Source organism: Dunckerocampus dactyliophorus, chromosome 17 (assembly GCF_027744805.1).
Source record: "Dunckerocampus dactyliophorus isolate RoL2022-P2 chromosome 17, RoL_Ddac_1.1, whole genome shotgun sequence".
In the NCBI taxonomy this organism is placed as follows: Eukaryota; Metazoa; Chordata; class Actinopteri; order Syngnathiformes; family Syngnathidae; genus Dunckerocampus; species Dunckerocampus dactyliophorus.
The window spans coordinates 22829552-22855218 of record NC_072835.1 but is presented as its reverse complement, the minus strand read 5'-3'; the positions used below and the strand labels follow the sequence as shown (position 1 = coordinate 22855218).

General features: G+C 43.4%; 1 protein-coding gene across 2 annotated transcripts in view; it reads left to right on the top strand.

The window, feature by feature from the left end:
• The window catches only part of fibcd1b (fibrinogen C domain containing 1b), a 127402-nt gene extending 101959 nt beyond the window's left edge, over nucleotides 1–25443 (top strand). For both annotated transcript variants that reach the window (XM_054758280.1, XM_054758278.1), the window contains 2 exons: nucleotides 17379–17558; nucleotides 21212–25443. In XM_054758280.1, coding sequence (XP_054614255.1) covers nucleotides 17379–17558; nucleotides 21212–21477 — 446 coding nt within the window. In that variant the 3' untranslated portion in view covers nucleotides 21478–25443. The remainder of the gene's footprint in view (nucleotides 1–17378; nucleotides 17559–21211) is intronic.
• Nucleotides 25444–25667: the final 224 nt, after the last annotated feature.

Below are 25667 nucleotides of genomic sequence, written 5' to 3'. Positions count from 1 at the left end.
ATGCTTCTTAGAGGCTGAATCAGTGGACGAGATTACTCCCCTTCCGCTGGGCGATGGCTCAAGCCGGGAGAAGGTGTGCCGAGTCTGGACGCAGGCTGGTAGGGACTACAGATTGCTGTGAGCTAATTATCGGAGCTAACGTTTAGCACCAGCGTTGTTTTAGTAGTACTACAGTAGTAGTAGCAGTGACACTGGCAGCACACAACCCTGACAAGTTGCATGCTTTGTTCCTGGTGTGACTTTCTTCTGTCTTCCGCTTTCGCTTTCAATTGAACAAATCATTTGAACAGATCATCATCAGATTTTTTGATGTAATTTTGGCGTGCTGAGATATTTGCTGCTGATATTTCTAATGCTAATATGTTGCAATGCTTGCATTTGCTCCACTTTGACAGAAGCCCTCCAGCTGATAAACATTTGAGGCAGGTTAAAATGGTTCTTTTCCAAGGTTCAGCTTTGTTTCTGTGCAGGCTTTTGCGTCCTGAGTGGTCGTTCTTCCCCTTCAAGTGAGATTAAGTGCAGGATAAGGTGAATGTTTCTCCTGTATAATGAAATATTTATCCAGCACCCAGCATACAGTATTTTACTCCTTTTCAGAGATCCTCCTAAGACATGTCCATGTCTTAATCATGAGTTCATGCGTGTTGTCTTGTGTATGCCTACTTTAACCTCAGTTACTTTCATTTGCCCTGTTTTATTGTCATTACAGCCAATTAGTTGTGTTTTTTATTCAAATATACAGTTGTGAGATAAAAATGAAATGAAAATTTATGTCGGCAATGTTAAAATTTGAGTGAATTCACAGAATGCAATCATTTTAATGATGGCTGGTGCTTAATTAGTGATGAACCCGCAGCAGTATCACAACAAGCAAACACTGCTGGAGGGTCTGAAGCTGCACGCTCCCTTTGGACACTCTCATTACAGCCTGACTGCAATCTGAAATGAAATTTAAAAGGGAAGAACATCCAGCTGGCCTTAATGGCCTCATTTCTGTACTGTTGTCAAAGTCCATGTGACATTTCGACATTGGACTCCACTCGGTTGCTTCTGTCTGCCACAGTGGGTCTCATCTGTATTCTACATATTCTGCAATATTTTCATACATGACTCTTGAAAGCAAGGTCAGCCCGGAGGGAAAAATAGATGTGCATGTCCTCTATGCTCCTAGCTTCCAAGGCCCGATGCAGTCGCTGTCTCTAAGCTACGGCACATGCGCTACGACTTTCAAAATGTTGTTTTCTTAATTCTGTCTTATACTGTACCAATTAATTACTAAGGCAAACGATGCGGATCCGGCCCTCAGGTGGATATGCTGTTTGTGTTTGTGTCCCTTTTTTTCAGGAGAGCTTTAAACAACAGAGGTTGCTTTGCATCACCAAACAATGACAGACCACCTCAAAACAACTGGATAGAATTTTTACAGGTTTTTTTAACTTACGCCCACAATGTAGGATGTGGGATTTACAGTGGGAACTATGAACGATAAACATTCAATATCAAGAGTATGTGAGCATCCATCCCTTTTTGCACAACAAAAACGCCACAAACACGGTGAGCCATGAAAGGAAACCGTTAATAAAACACCCAAACGTCCGATAAAATATCACAAAGCTGGGGAGGTTAATGAAATTAAAAAGTATCCCCATGTGAGAGGCTGAAATCAAATGATATTTTCATTTTTAAATTAAAAAACGATTAATCAAACACCAAAATAGTTGTCGATTAATTGGGTAATTGATGACTCATCGATGCATTGATTATTTTTTGCAGCTCTTTTGATGCACATTTATTTACAGAGTCTGGAAAAAGTCTGGTATTATGAAACGTCAAATAGGAACCCTACCTGGAGCTGCTGTGATGTAGTCCCTATGATTACCATAATGACCCAGCATGCTTTGCGGCGTGACGAGATGGGTGTCATTTATCTGTGTGTTGGGCATAAGACGTTCATGTTCAAGTCTGGATTGTTTTTGTTTGGCACCATGGTTGTCTGGATCGCTCCTTAAACTGTCAAAAGGCTGCCTCAGACTGTCTCTGACTATTTCCTGTGCGACTCGAGCTAATCACAAAGTCATGTCGCCAGCTTGCATGTTGAAGGTTTATATTAAATCAGTCAAGCATCCGGCAAGCAATGTGCTTCTCTAAATCGTGTGGTATTTGATTTGCGCTGAAAAGTCAAAGAAATAAACACAAGCGTGCAACAACGTCCTTCATAGCGCCACTTCAGCATGACCTTAACACTCAACAACAACCGATCACAGAATGGGAATTCTAGTCTGTTTCGACAAAGATCACATGGCAACCCATCGAGGATTAGAGAAATTGAACCAATCAGCGTACAACTGGTCCCTTGTATGACGTCTGACTAGACTTGAAATCTGACCAAGTTTGAATGGGGCAGGTTCATGTCCAGTTGGAGGGTGTCCAGTAGGGTATATTGCTATGCGTTGAAAAGTCCATTTGGCCGCCGTAGGCTCTAACAGGTTAGTTCATCACGTTGCTATACCTCCAAGGGATGCTTCATTTGTAACCCGAACAAGACCTCTTCCACAACAAGGTGGCTTTGGACCACATCCAAGTGCACACCTCATGGGGTGTGAGGAGGGGACTGAAACGACCCGGAGCCAGCACCGGCAGACGCCAGCTAAACTTTGAGTCTGTGCTTGTCAGGCTGCGGAATTACCCAGAGGATCTTTGGGTCCGGTCTGTTGCCAGGTTGCCTCTGTCGAGCTGAGACTGGTCTCCTCGTTTTGTTCTACCTGTGAGCCCCCCCTCTAAATATTAATGTGCTCCTCTGTGCTCGCTGGCATTGCAGCCTCATCATGCATCCTCATGCCAACTCCCACAGCAATTCGCCTCTCTCCTTTGTTCGCCTGCCTCCGAACCGGACTCGTTTTTTTTTTACACAGACAAGATTCCTTTCTGACGCTAATCGGATGCGATGGCTTGTTGGCTCTCTTTCTGCTTTTTCTCATCTGGATTTGATGCCTCTAATTCTGTGATTTCAGCTCCCGTTTTCCACTTTGTAAGGTTAGACATGATTGGAGCATTACAAGCAAGACAAGCAGCATTTTGTCGACGACGAGACTATTTTGGTACAGAGCAATGATTTGTACTTGCAGCTTCGACTTCAACAATATGAGCAACCTAAAGCAACATTTTGGCAATATTTTAATCACTACAGTGATCCCTCGCCACTTTGTGCTTCAAATTTCACAGTTTGAAATTTCACTTCCAAAATACATTCATGAATAAATCATTGCTATTTTGTGGTTGAATACGGCCTGTTGTTTAAGCAAATTGTACTTATTTTATTGCCTAAACTAAGCATTTTCAAGCATAAAAATTGCTAAATGAACTAAAATACAAACATAAGGCATTTAGAAGACTCATTCTAAGAAGCGATGATATGTAGTATTCTACACTGGTCACTAGGTGTCAGTAACGTTACTTTGATGAGACAATAGCCACCGCAGGAAGTACTCTACAGACCAGGAAGGACAAACTCACCCAATGCTAACATGTGTGGTGTCTATTATATCTCTCTAATCATGTCTACTCTGTTGGGTGACTATAGGGGTGTTATTTCATGTCTAGAGGGTCTAATAATGTTAAAAAACATATTTAGAAGGCCATAAACCGGTTTTCTATGCTGTAACTACAAAAATATTCTATTTATAAAACAGGAATCCTACACCTCGGAAATTCACCTATCACGGTTGGAACCAATCAACCGCGATAAAAAAGGGATTACTGTAAATGAATGTTTAAGATTTTTTGCAGTCGTGATCAAAAGAAAAGCAGAGAGATGTGGCGTAACTCTTAGTTAGCAAAGAACTACAGAGTCAGCCGCTGATGACATCATGGACAGGTGACGGAGACGACTTGTGTTTCCATATATTAGCAAACTAACAAGGATGTTTTGTGATAAAAACATACATTAAAAACAGTTGTACTCACGCAATATAATAATATGTCCAGATGCGTATCATATTGTACACTAACCAGAAAATGTACGCAAACCAAGGCAAAACACGCTAACCGGGGTGGACGATAATCGTGGTTCCATTGTATTTAAATAAATCAGTCACAAAAACAAAGCTGCATGTGAAGCGGCTGGGATGAGAATCAGTGCCTCCAAGTCCGAGTCTGTTCTTCTCGCCAGGAAATGGGTGGTGTGTCATCTTCGAGTCGGGTATGAGATTCTGCCCCAAGTGGAGGAGTTTAAGTACCTCGGGATTTCGTTCACGAGTGAGAGAAGGATTGAACGAGAGATCGCCGGCCAGATCGGTGCAGCATCTGCACTGACGATGACTTTCCATTGGTCTGCTGTTGTGAAAAGGGAGCTGAGCCGAAAAGCAGAGCTTTCAATTTACTGGTCGATCTACGTTCCTACGCCTCCTTGGGGAGGTGTTCAGAGTACGTCCAACCGGTAAGAGGAGAGACTATGTCTCTCAACTGGCTTGGGAAGGCCTCGGGATCCGCTGGGATGAGAGGGAAAGTTCCAGCTTCCCTGCTTAGGCTGCTGCCCTCGATCCAACCCCAAATAAGCAGAAGAAGATGGATGGATGGAAGTTCAAAAATAAGGTTGCTTTAATCAAATGAAGACTGTCTGAGACTACCTACACCCCCTTGCAAAAATGCTCAGTTGTTCATTCCTCCTGGTAGGGCCTCATTCATACACAGTGCTCTGAGCGACGCAGCAACATGTCCCCGCTAAGAACAAATCAGGCTATCAGAAGAGAAAAGAGGGACGGAAGAGGGAAAGGAAGCTAAAAGTATAGATAAGGTGTAGACACCCAGAATTTGGTACTGAGAGTCCTCTCCACTGACAACCACGGTTGTCTAAATGGTTGGATATCACAATCATCACCTCCTCTTCGCCTTCGCTGCTACCCTTCTGTGACAGCATCACAAACAATACAGAGAAAACAAAGGTTCTGTTTGACTCGTGAGGTGTGTTTTTCTGGCAAACTGCACCCTAACTCCAAATTGGGATGTGACTTTGGAGGTTTCATTGTATATAAAAAATGATACATCCAAAACATAACAGGCTCCTTGGTGGAGGACCTCCCCACAAGTCATTAGCGTGAACTGCGTCGTCACGCCAGACATTTTGACTGCCGCCTCGGAGCTAAATGACGTCTGCATGAATTATTCCAGCAGGCGCAGCTGCGATGTTTTATGCATACCGTATCATAACGCGCACGTGGAGGCGGCGACACATCATCATCATCACCGGGAGGAGGAAATAATCATGTGGGCGAATCGGTGATAAAGTTGAAGTGGAAATCTGCTGCACCAGTGTGTGTGTGTGTGTGTGTGTGTGTGTGTGTGCGTGCGCGCGCGCGCGCGCTAAATCACCAGCACCTGACAATTAGCATTACACCCACCTCCCCCCTCCCCAAACGAAAGAACACATGAGAAGCTGGTGAATGATGACTCCTCCATTTTGCTGCTTCAGCTTCCTGCTCGCCGTCAAAGCGTCGTTCTGAGCGTCACCCCGGCCCCCTTGCTCCACGGCTGGTAGCTCGCTCTGAGCTCACACCGTCGGCGTCAACAAGCGGCCGAGTACGCCGGCGTTCATTCATTTCCAATGAGCGCTGGGACGGAACGCGGAGCGGAGTGACAGCTGGCGGAGGAGGAGGAGGAGGGAGTCGGTGGAGCGCTCGCCGTCGGGAGGGAGTCGAGTCGAGTTCAGCTTTAAACGAGGCGGCGTTGGCACGTCAGAGGAATTGCGGCGAGGTTCAGTGCCTCGTTCCATACGACTCGCTCTCTCTAGGAAGCCGCACTCCAGCTCCACCCTGGTCTCTCTCGGGTTCGACGCCAGCATGCCATAGTCCATAGGCAGCTGCAAACCGCACTACTGGAGCACGGGTGTCTAAAGTGTGGCCCGAGGGCTATTTGCGACCCACGGCTGTTTTTTATTGGCCTGTGGCGCATTCTAAAAATAGAATTTAACAAGAAAAAAAAAAGACAGAAATGGAAGAATAGGCAGTAATTTTACCAGGATGAAGTGACAATATTAAAAGAAAAAAGTTGTAATGTAACAAGAAAAACTCATAATTTTATAAGAATAACGTTGTAATATTATATATGATATATATTTGATATATTATGGGGAAAATACCATTTTAATAGCATGACGTTGAAATATGAAAGGAAAAAAAAAAAAAGGACCTCAAATAGAGAAGAGGCATTCAAAGACTTGGCGATGACATGTCATATTCCACACTGGTCACCAGGTGTCAGTAATGTTACTCTAATGTTGGATGAGACACACAAGCACCAGACTTGATTGCCGGAACAACAGGCTTTTATTGCAGGTTTGAATGATCTCACAATGGGCACAATAATGTGGCGGCCATACCCCACACCAAGCTTAAACTCAACTCTGAACTCCCTCATGTCACTTCCTGTCCACCCCTCCAATCCGCTCCCCTAGCATACATTTACCGCAACACACACGAGTCTTAAATGGCTTATTTTCTCTTATTATGTCTACTATATTGGGTAAAACACGTGTAAAGGTGACTATAGGGGTGTTATTTCATGTCTAGAGGGCTCTAATGTCAAAAAACATATTTAGAAGGCTGTCCGGCGGGTTGTCTACCTACTACCATGAGCAATTTAACATTTGACATGCTTTTATTTAGCTTGTAGTGTCGCCATTATAACTCAAAACAAAGCAAAGGCTGATTATCTGACTAATTTGCTCTTTGCGTTCAAGCATTGAAGCAGCACCGCCCCTTTAAAAGGCCCCCTTCCACACCTTTGACCCCTAGGTTGACTTAAAATGACAGCGCTAGTGACATTATTATATAACACGTCATCATGTTGACATCGTCAGTCACGTGGAGGTGCACAGCCCTCCCCCACCAACGACTCGGTGCAAATTTACTGAAAAACGGTGACAGCCTCAGACGAGCGGCGCGTTTTAATAATGCGGGCGTCTTCAAAGATAACGCAATATCACTCCTGAGAGGCGTAATGAGAGCGCTTTGGGCGAAGTGAACAAACATTCCCATGATAATTATTCCCAAGTTAGACTCCGCCTGGGGACCGAGCCGCGTCATCTGCCGCCGCCGCTGAATGAATAAAGAGGAATGTTTTATTCGGGGGAGAAGTCGGCATAGATTCCACGCGAGGGAGACGACGTCTGGCACGTCACGTCTCTCTGGCGTTCTCCGTCAAAAGCCATCCGCCGTGATGGGATCGTTCGGGCTGTTTTTTTGCACTTGTGCTCATCTATCAGTCAAGTTTACGGTGCTGGTGTGTGTGTGTGTGTGTGAGTGTGTGTGTGTGTGTGTGTGTGTGTGTATGCGTGTGTGTGTGAATACTAAAAAAAAACACTCCACCAAAACACACACTTCAAACTGAAAAACAGTAGGCAGATCTAAACCAGTTTTTTGCCTCAAGTGTACACTTCCAAAATGGAATACATTCTCTTGCAAGCTCCTGTCGTACGAAAGTAGTTAGATTACAAACAGTAACACTGCTGAACTCTTACCTTTAATACACCAAGACAACAATGCCAGTGCAGCACATTACCAATGATACTCATCTTAATAAGCCTACAGTCACATTAGCCCATGCATTTGCATAAGCTCGCTCTTCTACGGCTGAACTGCTGCACACAAAAGAGTGACATTTTGTCAAGAGTTTATAAAGGCTATTGCTTCTCTTTAGCCTTTCTTCCTGGAAGTAGTCAAAGATCACAAACACAATTTAGATGGGCATGCCACATGCTGTCAACCTATGGCCCGGCGTTGGCCAGCATGCAATTAGCGTTTTTATAGTGTGCCTACTTCACACCACGTACACATTTGAATTTCGACATGAGTAAAATAGCTAAACTGATGTCATGCTAACAGTTAGCATGCTAAGTAGCAAAAGTGGCAAGGCAGTTCTATAGTGACCCTACACCATGCCATGTATTTGGATTTAGACTTGAGGAAATTAGCTAAAATGCTAACATACTAACAGTTAGTACCTAGCAAGATAGCACTAAGTACTGAAAGTGCCACAGCTATAATGTCCCAACATCATGCCATGTACAGTATGTATTTGCATTTTGAAATCTGTAAAATAGATAAGATGCTAACATGCTAACACAGCATGCTACCACCTGGCAAGATAGTACTAACTCCCGAACGCGTCAAGGCGGTTTTATAGTGTCCCTACATCATGCCATGTATGCATTTGCATTTAGACAGGAAGAAAATAGCTAAAATGCTGTCATGCTAACAGTTAGCATGTTAAGTAGCAAATGTACCAAGTCAGTTGTATAGTGACCCAACATCATGCCATGTATTTATTTGCATTTTGGCATAATTCAAGTAAGAAAAAAGCTAACATGCTAACAGTTATCATGCTAGCAACTAGCACTAAGTACCAAAAGTGCCATGACTGTTCTATGATGTCCCAACATCATGCCATGCATGTATTTGCATTTAGACATGTGTAAAATAGATAAGATGCTAACATGCTAACACAGCGTGCTAGCACCTGGCAAGATAGCACCAAGTACCGAAAGTGCCAAGGCAGTTCTACAGTGTCCCTACACCATGCCTTTAGAAATGGGGAAATTACCTAAAATACTAACATGCTAACTGTTAGCATGCTAGAACCTAGCAAGATAGCACTGAGTACAGGCAGTGCCAAGGCAGTTCTATAGTGTCGCTACATCATGTATGTATTTACATTTGGAAATGAGTAAAATAGCTAAAATGCTAACAGTTTGCAAGTACCAAAAGTGCCACAGCTGTTCTATAGTGTCCCAACATCATGCTATGTTTATATTGACATTTGGACATGTGTAAAATAGATAACATGCTAATATTTAGCATGTATAACCTAGCAAAATAGTACCAGGTACCAAAAGCTCCAGTGCGGTTTTATAGAGTCCCTACATCATGCCATGTATGTATTTGCATTAAGACAGGAGGAAAATAGTTACAATGCTAACATGCTACCAATGTAACTAAGTAGTGAAAGTGCCAAGGCAGTTCTCTAATGTTCCTTCGCCACCCCATGCGTATATATGCATTGAAACATGAGCAACATAGCTAACGTGCTCACAGTTAAGCTGTTAGACTGAAAATGCCCTGAGCTGATAGTATGGTGCTTTTATGTTTCTCAATAGCTGCTGATCTTTGTATTTATTTGTACAAACCACTGTATGAGTTGCTGGCGCCAGCATTGTTCAAGCATGAAGAAAGACACTAACACTAATGATGGGGCATTCGCGAACGAAACGGCTCTAAGAGCCGGCTCTCTGAAGTGGACGAGTCGTCGTTTTTCCTCGTTTATTGTTTTTTTCTAGTAAAGCTGTCACGACGGGGGTTGCTGCTGTCGGAGACTTGACCCCCGGTATGCAGAGACGAGGCGGCAAAGAAATAAAAATAATTTTATTTGCACAAGGCAACAGGAACAAAACTAAAAGTGACAAAGGAAAAACAATTCAAAAGTAACTGAGATGGTAAGTCTAGGTGACAGCACTGGCAGAGCAACAAGGTTCATCAACCATGACATAAACAATGAACCAGCGCCACACATACGCTGGCGCTGGCCTTTTAACCGCCGCTAATACAAATTGTCCGCAGGTGTGCGGACACCAGGCATGAAGCGGCTGTAACTTCCACCACACAGGAACTACACCTCGCCAAAATAAGGGTGCAGGACAGGAAACACTCGCTCCTGTCCTGCGAAACATGACAAAAGCATGTGATTGGTCAAAATGCTGGTTTGGAAATACTACACACAAATCAATTTCAGCAACAAGAGTTTGCTCTTTTTAGGGAGCTGAGCCAAAAGAACAGGGGTGTCCATGACACCGCCCCGCTATTTGCGACGCACCGCCTCACACCCTCCCGCCTGTCAACATGGAACGTCCCGAGACAGGATTTTAAAGGAAATCTTCTGAAAGGGGGGGTAGCGGTCTCTGCCAGAAGTGAGCTTAAACATAAAAGAAGAGTCGACAGTTTCTTGCTTCTTTGTCCCACCAAATGTCACCGCCGCCTTCCGGGAGCGTGATGGGGGCGGGGTGCGTGGGGAGGGGAGGGTGTCACAGTCGTGAGTACACCTGCCGCTGTCCTTTTTATTCCGACTTTTGATGTCGACGACAATGGGCAACCTTTCCCGTAACCCCCTCAAGAGGCGATGACGTCCAACCGCAACAACGCCGCCCCTTCCCCACCCCGGGACGCCGAAAAGAAGTCCTCCCTGGGCGCAATCCCTGCAGAGCATGACAGGAAGATGCGGTAAAAGGATGGAAGTGAAAGCAGGGAGGGTGGGGTATAGGAAACACCGAAGGAGGGGTTGACTTACGGAGGCTTCTTGTCTCCCGTTGGGCTGTCTCGGGAGCCCCCCCAGCAACTGAGGGAGAAAAGCATGATGAATAATTAACTCTGAGAAATGTCACGAGCGGCATAGAAAAGTGTAATCATTCCTCCGGTGGATTTAGGCATCTTCCTTTTTTGGGGGGGGGAATTTTTTATTCTCGTCCCTCGATGCTCTGCAGCCTGCAGCGCCGCAACCCTAAAAAGCTCGCGTACACGGCTCACCCCCCCAGTAAAGGTAAATAAATCATTGCTAGTCAGCCGGTTCTCAGCGGACATGAGTAGTATTTCACGTAGCAATTAGTGGAAGACGGACACGTGTTCAGCCCTGACTGATGCCTTGTCCGCTACAGCGCACGTACTTTTAAATACCCCCCTTTTTCTCATTCACTTTTTATTGTCAACGTTGGGTTTTAGTTTTAAAGAGTACAAAACAATTGTGACAATAATCCCAATTTTCTACGATCATTGACTCAAACTCCATATTTAAAATGTCTCTCTCTCTTCCGTTCTTAATTGCCTCTTTTCTTGCCCTTTTTGTAGCAACAAGCGGCTTTCTCCAGTACAATGCCGCTCAGCTGATGCTGACGAGGGTGTGTTCCCAACGCTGTTTTTATGCAGACAGAGGAGGCAGTAATGAGCTGCACCAACTGCCAAGGCTCCATCAACCTCCATTTCTTCAGCCATTTGTGTATACTTCTGAAACACACATTACTTGGCAGTTTTGGGTAACCTTACCTTTTTTTTTAGCACCCGTCACCACTTAGCTTTGCACCATTTCAAGCTGTTCATTGGACTTGAATTTCAGAAAATAAGTGAAATAATTGGGGTGTTCTAAAAACAATTTTTTATTCTTATTTTTCTCTTTTTTTAGTTTTTCAAAATGTTCAGTTTTCTTTGAATCTCTGCTTGTGATCGTCTTGAATCAGACGATTCCTGTCGAAGGTCTTGTCCGTGATCTCTTTTTTTTTTTTTTTTTAAAGCCACGGAATGTCGGCTAGGGATCGGCGTCAGTCGAGACAGTCGTGACCTTTGCCTCCCGGCATTCGCAGCCGTGAAGGTATTGGATGACAATGGCGCTCACACAAGGCAAATTTGTTCTCCCTCGTATGAAAGCTCAGCTGTGGAAAATGAGTTATGGATCAGCGTGACCCACTTTAATGAGGTAATTGCAGATATATATCATCTTTTATGGATGGAACAATGCTTGGCTCCCACGTGGACGCCTGCTAAATTTAATAGCGGCCTGTTTTCCACGGGTGGAAGGGGGCGCAGTCTTTGTCTTCTCATCAGCACAATTTCTCGTCATCTTTCATCGAATATTTTCCACCTTTGACACGTCGCTGTTGTCGCATTTGTTTGACTCTGAGGCAGATTTCCCCGACACATTCATTTGTTAGCGTGCTGTTTACTTTTATTTGACTTCACTTTTCATTCCTTACGGAGGCTTCCGTAGCGCGGAAAGAGGGGGGTATTATTTACAAATATCTTTATTGACGATTTGCGATGGTTTCCCCACAGACGAGACGGTTCCTGCAAGAATTGAGGAGGATTTTACATGAAAAGTAAAAGTGCCTATTTTTAATTAATTTTTTAATGACATTTATTTAGAGGTACTTCAAAGGTCCTATCCTGCTCATTTCAGGGGCGTTTGAAATAATATCGGATCCCAGTGGGGGCACTGATCCCTCGTTTATCACTGTTAATTGGTTCCAAACCCAAATGTGATAAGTGATTCCTTTTTTATGAATGGAATATTTTTGAAGGTAGAGGATAGCGCACCTGTTTACGACCTTCTAATTGATCATACCTAGAAATAATCAGAGAAAAGAAGATGGGTGTAAATGTGTTCCGTTGCTTGGCATGGGTTACAGCCGCAGGAGTGAGTGGCCCCCCTATTTGGGATTGTTGTTTCTTCTCTGAGATAATTCAAACCTGATATAAAAGCTGTTGTTTGGACGATGAAGTCTGGTGCTTGTGTGTCTCACCCAACATTACAGTAACAATACTGACACCCAGTGGCCACTGTAGAATACCAGCTACGATCACAACGTCTTTGAATGCATCTTCTGGATGCCTTATATTGGAATTGTAGGTTATTTTGCCTTTTTCATGCTTGGAAATGCTTAATTTAGACAGCAAATATGTCAAATTTGCTTAAAGGAAAACTTGCCCACCGTCTGTATTCCTTATGTGAGACATGAACACGCATGTCTTTCTCTTTTCTGTGCGTTCTAAAGATATAAAACAGCTAAAAAGAGGCAGCTGAGAATGCATGCTAGCTACTGGCCAGCACACTCGCCCGCAGCGCGTCGCACCCAACGCCTCAGGCCTCAGGTAACGCTACATACTGGAGCTGCCGCCACTGCTGCTGTGTTTTGTTTTTTGAGTTGGAAAAGTTAATGCTAGGTGTAGCGTTCCTTTCTATGTTGCTATCTGAAATCGATGCGCCCAGGAAAGAAGTTCCGCTAATGCTTAAAATGACCAAAATACCGTGAAATGCTGTCAGTATTCCATGTTACCATGAATGTGCCTGTTACTACATAGAAAAGCATAACACCTTGTTGGAGGTTTTTGGAGGCGTTTCAATAGCGGGCTTTCTCGTGTGCATTAATTAGTTGCTTGTTTTAGCTGTTTTTATAACTTTAAAACACAGAAAAGAGAAAGAGGTGTGTTCATGTCACACATAAGGATTATGCATGATGGGCAAAATTGAATAAAAAAAGTGCAGTTCTCCTTTAAAAATGCATATTTTTTGAACAAAAAAGAGACTGTAAACGTTCAACCATAACATGCTGATGATTTATTCACATATTCCTGAAAAAACGGGAAATTTGAAGCATCACTGTACTCCATGCATGTAAATCTCAAGACTGTGCACGGGGTAAAACGACATTCTTCTCCTCTTGGCCAAAAATCTCAAACTCCTAAGCCCCTTCTCACAACCACGCCTACTCTGTTGCGTTTGGTCAGAGGTCGAGGGTCAACTCAAGCTGCTTGGAGACACACCCTCCCGAGCAGTAAAGAAGCATTGGATGAATACTGGCCAATCAGGCCTCGCACTGTGCTTTGCGTCCAAAACCGAGCACAGCTGTGTCCGTGAAGAGGCGATGGCAGAAGAGCAGAGACCGGCAGGTGGGTCTTCAGCTCCCCGGAAACAAAACAATCTTCTCATTGCTGCCTTATTCTTACATCTGAAAAAAACCACTTTCCGGCCGCCATTTTCAGGAAGACGGGTAGCTTTCTAGTATTTATTTCATTCCACATCTCAGAAAGTAAGAAGATAATCCAAGACGTTCAAAGAAGGGAAGCAGGGTGCGTAAACAAACAGCGCTAAGACATGTCTTCATACGTTCTGGTGTTCCAAACTAATTAGTGTAGAGGCCATCAAGGGTTTCAGGGGCCGTGTGAGGACACTCTACAACATGCTATTTATTCCGCTTCCTGCCAGGCGTTGCTAAAAAGCGAATCCTGGAGCGTACCTCAGTGGAGTAATCAACTTTCAGTGCGGTAATTCTCTGGCAAAACACCTCAAAATCCTCCGTGTGCGAGGGAGGGCCCGTTTTTGAACAATAGCGTTTAATTAACAAGGAGGTACACCTGAGCGTTTAGGATTGTTGATCTGCTCTTATTTCACTTGTGTTGCTCTTTAATTATTCCAAATTAGACTGGAGTAGAGATTCTCGGGGGCTTTAATTAGAGACTGAATTAAAGTTATGTAAATACAGTTGCATGGTTTTATAAATAGAGCACATGAGAGTGTGTGTGTGTGCGCGTCTGCTTGATTATGTTCCATCTTTCTTCTTTTTTTTTTTCCTGAAACTGAAAACGCCACAAGTCTTTTGAAGTTTGTCACATAACTCCACGGGGTGGCGCTCCCTCAGGTGTTTGTGCGCCGTGTGCTCAGACGTTCTTTCAAAGGGAACAAGCACCAAAACTATTTCTGTCCCTTTCTTGATTTATTTGTGGTGTTTTAAATGCGAGCGGGTTCGTCGTGCGTCCTCCGGTGTGAAGTTATCGCCGGCGGAGCGGGAGTGACTGCTGAAGTTTCTTGCAGGCTCTGAAAAAGGAAAGTAAGCGCTCAAGCGATAATTTCACACTCTTATTATTCTAATAATGATAAGAAAGATATTATAATGATGATATTTCTCCCCAGTTGTGCTTTTTTTTCTTGAAAATAGGCAGTTTTTTTCTCAAAAAGCGCATAAGGTATGAAATGTAGAGCACAGCGAGGCGGATTTAGGCTTGGCTTCTGTGCGTTTCGTGTGGTTGCTTCCTTTGTTGCAAGCAAACAATGAGAATTTAAGAGAGATGGGGAGGGTTGTCGAAGCTGAGTCTAATAGTGACAACAGTCGCTTTTATTGCAAATGTTGACCCGAAATTGGAGGAGAAGGCCAGCGTCGAGCTCGCAGGAGGGTTTGCGCCGCATGGCAGCAGCAGCAGAAGGCAGGTTTTATTAGAGTGCCACGAATGGACATTTTTACCGGCGTCTCAATTGCTCTTGTTTTTTCCACGACTCGCAGGTGGCCTCGAACGTAAACCCAGCAAAAAGCGGGGGCTCTCATCAGCATGAAACCGCTCTTGCAAGAAGCTGTCAGACTGCAGCCGATGCAACCAAACAAACTCTTGCTGCACAATCACAAGGAAGTGTTTTTGTTTCTCTCAGGTTCTCTGCTGTTTGTCTTCCTGCCTTGGATGTTGCATTTGAGGAAGCCGGGGTTCAGTTCCTCTGGTGTCTTTGATCAACCCAGGAGAGGTGAACCCGCCCTGGGAAGCTTGACTGCGGCACAGCGGGTGCTCGAAGAGGCAGCTCAGAAAACCTTTCTGTTTTCTCCTCTTTTTAGGATTGAGAAACGATTACAAAACTGGTTTGACGTGCAAGAGAGTCAGCCTCCTTCTGCAATGAATGTCAACATCAGCATCTAGCTGGTTCCTTTTTCTCCTGACAACTACGGTGTCGCCAACAAACCCCTGCATGCTCTTGGAAATGAAAGACATCATTGTACCTTTGGTGCAGGGGCGTCAAACCGCAGGTCACGTCACAGTTACGGGTGCTCTCAGAGGGCCTCCGCTTTGCCGGAAATATGCCTAACTGGAGTGTTCAGGTTGTCTGAGAAGACGTTTTGCCTCTCATCCAAGCAGGCTTCATCAGTTCATCCTCAAGCACTAGATAGGACAGCTCTAATCCAAGGGGATGGTGCAAAATCCAAGCCTTTATTTTCTCAGGTCGAGGCATGCGCCAACCAAGACTGGTTTCCCTCATTGATGGTGCAAAACAGCAGTCGTTCGGGTGCAGAGGCGTGAGATCTACAGTATGTCTGTCAACGACAAATAAATCCAGTTGCTTACAGGATCAATTTTCTGTCAAAAGTGTCAGAACATATTTTTGATGTCCATTATTTTCAGGCTTTCGGGGGCCACAAAAAAACATGTGGCAGGCCGAATCTGGCCCCCCAGCCTTGAGTTTGACACCTGTGCTTTAGTGATGCAACATTTTGTCACCTTTTCTTCCTGACACGTGACTTTTTCCTCCTAGAAGAGGTACTTAGCGTCCTACCTTGGTGTCCTTATATGGTTTGTACTTGTCTTTGGATCGGCTCCCTGCAAGGTCTGTTTCTGTAACCTTGACTTTTTGGCCCTACAAAAAGTACAAAGAGTTACCTTGGAGACCAATTCAATGAATGTTGGCTCGTGTTTGGGCTGTTATTGATTGGTGATTTAATCCTGGCCATGTGGGTGGGGGGAGGACACAAAAACCCGACAGAAATATCCTGTTTTTTTTTAGTGGTTGTGATATGAACTGCAATTGCATCTCGTAAAATGATGCAGTGATGCAGGGGGGGGTCATTATTGATGTGGTGTTTGCAAAATACGCACACAATTTCTGCTACAGGAAGTACAGGAACTTTACAACTCACACGTTAATTAGGGTGGGAAGCGCCTTCAACGCCTTCCTAACCTAGCGTCCTGCTTTGCAGCTGGTGTGTGTTAGCAGCAAAGCAGGACGCTAGGTTAAATACAACATGAAAAAGTTCATTCTGTATTGATCATGCGGTGTCCAATCATCACAACTGTTATCACTGCCAGGTTTTATTTGCCACTATTTTTCATGAACCTAACGTTGTACAGTTATCTCTTTACTAGGGATGTCCGATATTGGCTTTTTTTGCTGATAAACAATATGCCGATATTGCGCAACTCTCAATTTCCAATTCTGATATCAACCGATATCGACCCCGATATGTGTAACAGCTGCGAAGCAGGCAAGCCCAGGCTTCCCTCTCCCTGGCTACTTCGTCCAGTTCCTCTTGACAGATCCAGAGGCGTTCCCAGGCCAGTTGAGAGACATAGTCTCTCCAACGTGTCCTGGATCTTCCCCGAGGCCTCCTACTGATCGGACGTGCCCTGAACACCTCCCCAGGGTGGCGTCCGGGAGGCATTAGAAACTAATTTGGGCTGCTTCTACCTGTGATCTTGTCCTTTCGGCCACTACCCAAAGCTCAAGGCCACAGGCTGGTGAGGGTAGGAACGTAGCTGGATTGGTAAATTGAAAGCTTTGCCTTCGGGCTCAGCGCATCACAAATGTTAGACGTTTGATCATTCTTTACTCTGCCGTCCACATGCTGTGTGCGTCTTTCCTCTCATCTTGCAGGATTAAATCCACAGACGTTCCCCTTGGCGTTTCCCAGCCTTCTTGTAGTTTATCGTACTTTTTGGGTTTTGGAAATGTTGGCTTGGAGTCCATTAATTAGCTCGTTGTTGTACATTGTACCTTGACAGACAAACTACTACCCCGCAGTCTTTTTTTTTTTTTACACCTTTTTACCCTCGATACTTAACTTTAATGGTCTGTCCAACTTTTTGGCCCTAAGAAAAGTTAGCTAAGAGTCCACACTTGCATGGAGATTGCACCCCGGGGGACCAAGACAGTCTCCTACTGGACCCTTATTTCTGACATTTCTGGTGATTTGGTGGGAAATCTCAAACGCTGGTCCTTTTTTAAAGAGTCATGATCTCTTTTTGTGCCGTCTGCAGGTCTGAAGCAAATCCACGCCCTGTCCATCCAGGGTAACTACGAGCTGCGCATCGATTTGGAGGACTTTGAGAACGGCACGGCGTACGCCCAGTATGCCACCTTTGGCGTGGGTCTCTTCTCGGTGGACCCGGATGACGACGGCTACCCGTTGACCGTGGGGGACTATTCAGGCAATGCAGGTACTTTGACGCTTAACAGGATGCCTTACTTGCAGCGGTGGTTCCCTTGGTGCAGGGGTGTCCAAAGTGTAGCCCTGGGGGCCACTTTCAGCCCTCAGCTCATTTTTAATAAAAAATTTAAAATTCACTATTAATGAGATATATTAGTACATAATACTCGCCAACTGACACGGAGACATGTTGGATAATAGTGGTATCATTTTTTCTGCCGATAATGATATTGTAAATATGCAATTTGCAATGACTGTTTTATTAAGGGTTTTATTTATTTATTGACTCTAAATTGGCCATAGGTATGAATGTGAGTGTGAATGGTTGTTTGTCTATATGTGCCCTGCCATTGGCTGGCCACCAGTCCAGGGTGTACCCCGCCTGTCGCCTGAAGTCAGCTGGGATAGGCTCCAGCATGCCCTCGCGACCCTAATGAGGAGAAGCGGTATAGAAAATGGATGGATGGATGATTTGAAATACTGTAGTGATGCTGCAACTAACAACTATTTTCTTAGCCCAGGGGTGTCCAAACTTTTTCCAGCGAGGGCCACATATGAAAAATGAAAGGATGCAACGTTGACATTTTTATATTTTGTAAAGCAACACATGCTAAGAAGTTAAATATATTTTAAAAGCAAACTGCATCTCAGTTTGGTGATATAGTTGAAAAGATGTTTTTTTTTTTTATTATTAGTTGTTATTATTAGTAGTAGTATCAATTTCACTCTTTGTCATTTTTTTACATTTTTTTTTTTACATTTTTCAAATATTTTAACTTTTTGTTCTTACATTGCCTTCATTGCCTTCCTTTTCCTAATATTATGACTTTATTCCCATCCTATTATAACTTATTAAAACTAATTTTCCCAAAAAATAATTACAGCTTTATTTTGTTTTGTTTTGTTTTTCAGAATAATTTCTTTTTTTCCAAAAATGTCTTTAACCCTTCAACTGTATGCTACTAAAATGACATTATTTTTTCCCATATATTACCAGTTTATTTTGGTAAAATTGCAACATTTTTTTCTCATTGGAATACGACATTTTCTCTTAATATTTTCACTTTATTCTCATAAAGTTATTTTCCATTTCAGTTGCTGTTTTCAACTTGCTTCCAGTAATATTTTGAGTTTATTCTCATGACAAACCTTTTCCCCCAACCTCATTTTCCATAAATGACAACTTTATTTTGTTTTGCTTGTTTCTCATAATATTCCGACTTATTAACGTCTTTTTTCATCTAAAACTTCAACATTATGCCACTAAATGCCATTACTTTTCCTCGTGATATTACAGTGTTTTTCTCGTTTGAATACAACTTTTTTCTCGGAATATTTGGACTTTATTCTTGTGAAATTACTGCCGATTTTGCTGTTGGGTTCATCTTTTTAGTTCTCTTGCTAAATTATCATTTTTAGAATGCGCCCCGGGCCAATAAAAAAAAAGAGCCACAGGCAGCGCACGTTGCAATATTTGTCTTTTTTTATTTGTGAAACGCATCAAAGGACATCACAGTAGAAGAAGCACAACGTGTTCATGACACAACGTCAGTTTGAGGGAAGAGCTGCTGCCCATATCGATGCCGACTGATATCAGCGCCAGTATGGGACATCGGTAAGACAGTTGGTATGGATGGTCTGCAGGTATTACACTGACTGGTCACCTGTAACACAAAGCTAAGATGCTGATGTTTAGCTTAGCATTTTGGATTAGTTTGAACATCTTTAATGCATGTAAGACGGGAGCCCCCCCCCCACCAACCTCCTTACTGCCAGGACTGAAGCGCTGCAGCTCACTGACCTGTGCAGCATAAACAAAACCCTAATGGGGGGAAGGTTGGGGACAGAAAGGCAATTTCCAAAGCCTTGAGGGAGGAGGGCGTCTTTGTGGAGTGAATGGGGACGGATGTGAGGGATGGACCACAGGAGGAACGTAGGTGACAGGAAGTAGGAGGGACAGGAATGAAAGGAAAGGAGAAGGAAACAAATGAGCGGAGTCAAAATGTGTCATCAGTTAAAAACCCAAAGCGTTTGTTTGTCGTTATTTTTGTTCCAAATGTGTTTTTTTCGTTACTTTTGAATGATCTTGGAATGAAAGTCACGCCACAGGATGCTAAAGACTCACACAAGACGCGTCCACACAGGAGATGCAGGATCAGATGGGAGGAGAAAGCAACGTTTGGTGAAATAATCACCGTTTCGGAATGTGATGGCTTCATTCCCGTACAGTTCAACTCCATTCCAAACCTCTTTTCCCACAATTCCCAGCATTATTTTGTTTTGTTTGTTTCTCCTAATATTATGACTAAACAAATCTCCAAATAAATACATTTCTTTCATATTTCAACTCTGTGTTCCTAAAATGACCTCATACATTAGGAGTTTATTCTCCTAAAATTGCATCATTTTTTCCCCCGTTGGAATAAGACTTTTTTCTTTTAATATTTCGACTTTATTCTCGTAAAATTAGAGCACTTTTGTCTCATTTTTGTTGTTTTTTTTAAAATGTTCCAACTATTTAGACTTTTTAGTGTGTAATATTGCTAAAGGCTCACGCGGGCGTGTTTGATCGTCTCCAAAGTCACCTTGTTTTGGGTCATCTCTAAACGTCTTCATCTGACAGGCGCTCACGTAGGAAACGCTTCCCGTTCCCCTTAAATGCATCGCTCAATACAAAACACCAGACTGCCCCGGTTCTTTACCCGGTTACCGTGGCAACCCCCAAACAGAAGGCCGCTGAGGAGAAAGCGTATTCTACAGCGAGACGCCGGTCGGGCAATTAAAGGTCGCCGGATGTCCTCGTGAGCTGTTAGCCATCGCCCAACAGCCGGCGAGTCGGCCTTTTCATTCGGCGCTCAGCGGCGTCCTTCATGCTGCTGTCAAGGTCGCAGCGTGACACCGGCCGAAGGGAAGAAAGGAAGGAGCGGGAGGAAGGAGTGGAGTGGGGGAGAGAACACGACGGCTTCATAGCCGGCTAACGCTGCCATTTGTAGCATCATTACGCTAACCAACCCTCGAAAAACGTTGCTTAGAAGTGTAAAAAGAAGCTAAGCAGAGTGAACTAATAAACAATAAAACGTACAAAACTTCGAACTGCTCACAAGGTGATGTCAGTTAGCTTGATCGAATGTCGACTTGATACAGTAAGCAATCGCCACGTCGCGCTTGGCTTCGCTCTCACCGTTTTTAAAAATATATGAATAAACCACGTTGTTTCGTGGTTGGATGTGCCCTACTATTAGTACAAAACATAAATAAACGTCATATTTAAGCAAATTTGACATATTTTCACCTCAATTTAAGCACGGCCTATTAGTTAAAAAAAAAAGTGCATATTTAAGCAAATGTCACATATTTTTTCCCTAAATTTAAGCACGGACTATTATTAGTTTAAGAAAATTTGCATATTTAAGCCAATTTTTAGTATTTTTTTCTCTAAATTTAAGTCTTAAATGGCTTATTTTCTCAGATTACGTCTTTTATATTGGGTAATAGGAGTGTAATGGTGACTATAGGGGTGTTATGTTTAGAGGGCTCTAATAATGTTAAAAAACTTATTCAGAAGGTCGTAAACAGGTTTTTTTATGCTCAAACTAGGAAAATATATCGAAACGAGGAATTCTTGTATATTTATTCATCTTTCCCCATCTCCAACCACCACAGGCGACTCCCTCCTGAAGCACAACGGCATGAAGTTCACCACCAAGGACCGCGACAACGACCACTCGGAGAACAACTGCGCCTCCTTCTACCACGGCGCCTGGTGGTACCGCAACTGCCACACGTCCAACCTGAACGGGCAGTACCTGCGCGGACAGCACACGTCCTACGCCGACGGTATCGAGTGGTCCTCGTGGACGGGCTGGCAGTACTCGCTCAAGTTCTCCGAGATGAAGATCCGGCCCACGCGCGACCTGGAGAGCAAATGAAGGCCGAGCGGGAGAGGACGCTTTGCAAGACGCCGACGAGCTTGAAGGACTTTGTTTTTATTACGCTATTTTTTTTTGTCTCCGTTCCCTTTTCTTCATAAAAAAGTCTCATTTGGGGGGGGGGATGAAAGGCGCTAACTTGGCCCAAAGCAATGCGATTCTCACCCCCACCTCTCACGCTCACTTTCAGTTCAACCTGCAAGCTTGGGTTCTCCTTTGCTAAGCTCCTTGACGAGCTTCCATCGTGTGTCAGTGAGACGCGACGGCGGGGGGGTGGGGGGACTTTGGCTTCTGATAATGAGTACAAGAATCACAGGAAGTGGAGGTGAATGAGGTGAGAAGACGCCAAAGAGGAGACAATGGAGGATCTCATTGCTCCAAGTTGGGCCATGAGGGAGCACGTTGGCCGCTTTGTCTGAACCGCCTGCCAGCTGAGTTGCTGCCAACCGATGTGGCGTGCACAGATGGTAACCCAGCACTGTGTGTGTGTGTGTGTGTGTGCACGTGAACCAAAAGTTTGTTTACGGACAAAAAAAAACCTTTCTCTTTGTGTGACATGCTATGAGTACGCGCCGTACACGTGAGCCAACACAAACGTCGCCTTTTTTTCCTTTTACGGCTGTCGCTGCAAATGAAGACGTCTCCCCAGGAAGAATCCTACCATGTGTGCATAAAGCACACAAACAAAAAAACTCTAAATAAATATATATAAATACATATATAAAGAAAAATAATGTTATATATAGAAAGAAAAAAACTTCAAAAATGGAAGATTTTTACGTCTTTTTATTTCTGTTGGTGAATAATTTTTTTGGATGTACCAGAAGCTTTAAAAAAAAAAACAAGCAAAAAAAAAAAAGAAGTGTAGATTTTCCTGTACAGCGTGTATGACTTTTAGAGCATGTCACTATGTTTTCTTACAATGCTACAACACATGCAAGGAAAAAAGAAATCCAAATAAAGCGGCGGGACAGTCGAAGAAGAGAAGAGGACTGACGCAGAGCTGGCTGGATTTTGTTCCCGGAACGAAAACGAACAAACGACAGACTTTGCAAGAAAATGCGTTTGACTCTGCATGGCTGGACTCGTGCTCAAAGCCTCCACCTAGTGGCCAGCTGGGGTGTAGCACAGAGCAATGACTTGTATTCATTCCTGCCGTCTTTCTTCGCTGTAAACCTGCCCCCTACTGACCCCTCCCCCCCAAAGCACAGAGGCGTGTCCCATATTAAAACACACACACACCCCACACCCCCTTAGCTGATGTGTTTTATGGCGTGAGGATGCAACAAACATCAACGTAAAGCCACTCGAGAGGCAGCGGCTGGACTGCGTGTGTGTGCGCGTGTGCGTGTGCGTGTGCAAACGTTCATACGATGACAGGAAGACGAAGGCTCCTTCCACACGCACACGGGGATTTTGTTGCTTTTGAGACTGCATTTTTCTCCAGTTTGGGGTTTAAAAGCGTCACAATGACGGTGGAAGCACATTTGCAGGCTGCCAAGTGCATGCCAGAGCAACAGGTGGCGCCGTAACCCCAAACTGCCAGGATTGAAAGCCGGAAAAAAGTCGTTTCTGGGAAATCCAAGCTGATCCACTTGATTTATGAAGCACATTTTACAAACACGGTTTCCAAAGTGCTGCACAAACCAGTAAAACAATCAATATTAAGAAGTAAAAGACCTTTAAGACATTTCAAACAACAATAAAAACAATAAATAAGAGAAACCAAAACTCAACCATGTTCATTTAATATTTAAAAATATATATTTTTCTACTAAAATCTACTAAAATTGCCTCCAAAACACGCACTATAAATGCTTTCTTCATGGAAATACCACTATGACTACTGCTAATGCTACTGCTAATAAGAAGAAAACACATTTTTATCCTGTGGCTTCTAACTGGGAGTGAGTCATGGGGTCCTTTTGCGTCTTTTAGTGTTTATTGTGATGCTCCGATCAATCTGCCACCGATCAATACCGGCCGATTTACGTAAAAAACGTGATAAATGTGCCGACTAAACCTCAACGGCTTCAGTTTGGAATCTTGCCACCGGCTACGCCGACCCATGCCAGCGTGTTTGCCCGCTCCCTCATCAATCCTATCGACGTTTGGACTTTTGACTTTTGCCACACTTTGCCTGTCACTGGCGGCAGCGAGCTAGCTAGCTAGAGTTACCCGCTTAGCTTCTGGTCTTCGGACTCCAAATGAAACTTCTTTTTTTTTTTACCACAGTGACATTTTGTTTTTTAAACAAGCAAGCAGTGAGGTTAGTTTGGAGCTCGTTTTTGTCCCACGGGGAAGTGGATGGGGTACGTACTAACTTTTTCGGGTGTCACTGAGCAATTTTGCTCTCTTGTTATGAAACTAATGATGTCTTGTCCTCCAAACACTATTTATTATTATTATTATTTATTTGTATGATTTCATTCTGTTGATTAGCACGGAGCATTCGAGTTACATTGTAAAAAATAAAAAAATAACAAATCTGAGATTTTGAGAATAAAGTCAACAAAGTCGTAAACGTACGAGAAAAAAGTCGAAATATTACGAGAGTAAAGTCCGACATTCACAAGGAAAACTTTGACAAGAATTTACAAGAACGTTTCCTCACTTTTTTGTCGTAAATGTTTGACTTTGTTCTCGTAAATTTGACTTTTTTTCTTGTAAATTTACGACTTTATTCTCGAAAGCTCAGATTTGTTATTTTTTATTTGGCAACGTGGCTCGTCTACTCCGTTGTAGTTCATTTTGTTATCTTGAAACTGTTGAACAATTGATTTGGCATTACGCCCAAACATGCAACGAATGACATTCAGGTAAGCACATGGAGAAATGTACAGTTGGTCCATGCGAGTGACGTCGGTATCGGCCGATCTCACCCATGGGTGGTCGGTATCAGCATGAAACCCTGACCGCGGTTCAGCATTCTTATTTTTGGTATTCAGTTGCTGCTTTGCATGCAGTGTTTTTATTTGATTTACTACTTTTTATTGTACTCATTCAAACTTACTTTTTAGAAATAATTTATTGCTTTATAATTTAGTGCAGCGCTTTGGAAACTGTGATTCTAAAATACGCCAGAGAAATAAAGTGGATTGGATCGGACTAATAATAATAATAATAATAATAATAATAATAATAATAATAATAATAATAATAATAATAATAATAACAATGATAATAATAATGATAATGATAATAAGAATAAGAATGATAATAATAATAATAATGGTGATAAGAAGAATAAGAATGATGATAATAATAATAATAATAATAATAATAATACCAAATACGTGACATTTATTTGTTATTTTACAACATTTTTTAGCCCTATTTAAAAAAAAAAAAGAAAAAAGATGTACGTGTGGGCGTGGCCTCAGTCCTCCTCTGCCTGTCCGGGTCATGTGATGCTTCTGTACAATTAGCCCCGCCCCCCCGCTGCTCTTTGTGTTGAAGGATTTCCACGTAGTTAGACGAGCTTTTACTTATCGTGATCGTGAACCCAATGGAGTGGACGCCACCTACTGGGACTGTGTTGAACTGCGCTTGTACCCCCCCATGTTGTGCTTCTTGTTGATGCTTTGTTAGATCCCCCCCCGCCCCCCCAACCTGTTTAATTGAGTTTTTGGCTGAGTGATAGCCTTGATCCTGCTCATTACCAAGAAGCCACCCCCAAGACCGCCCCCAGATAGCTGCATCCTTATTTACTCGCCTCGTCACCCCACCAGCTCAGAAACCTTCCCTCCTTACTTGCTTCCGTACTTCCTTCCTTCCTTCCTCGTTCCTATCGCTCAGCTTTTTTCGGTGGTCCGAGCAGCGCAGCGCTAACTTTCTCTCCTTTTTTTTTCTTTCGTTTCCCGTGAAGATTGTTACTTGGCTGAATCCTGATTCTGTGTTTTAATGTTCTTGTCAGCATTTAATAAACGTTCACATTTTATAAATGGGGAGGGGCCTCGAGGGTCTTTCTTTTTCTTGCTTTCAAAGATCCCTGAAAGCTCTCCAGGTGCAACCCCACCCCTTCCAGACTGCTGCCCGGCCTCCTCCTTCCTGTGACTCCATCACAGGGGATCATGGACATAGAAATGATCTGTTCCAGGGTCAAACTGTGGCCGAGTTCAGGTTGTACCTCATAACTTCAACTCTTTCTCAGAATTTCAACTTTTCTTGTAATCTTGTAATTTCGATTG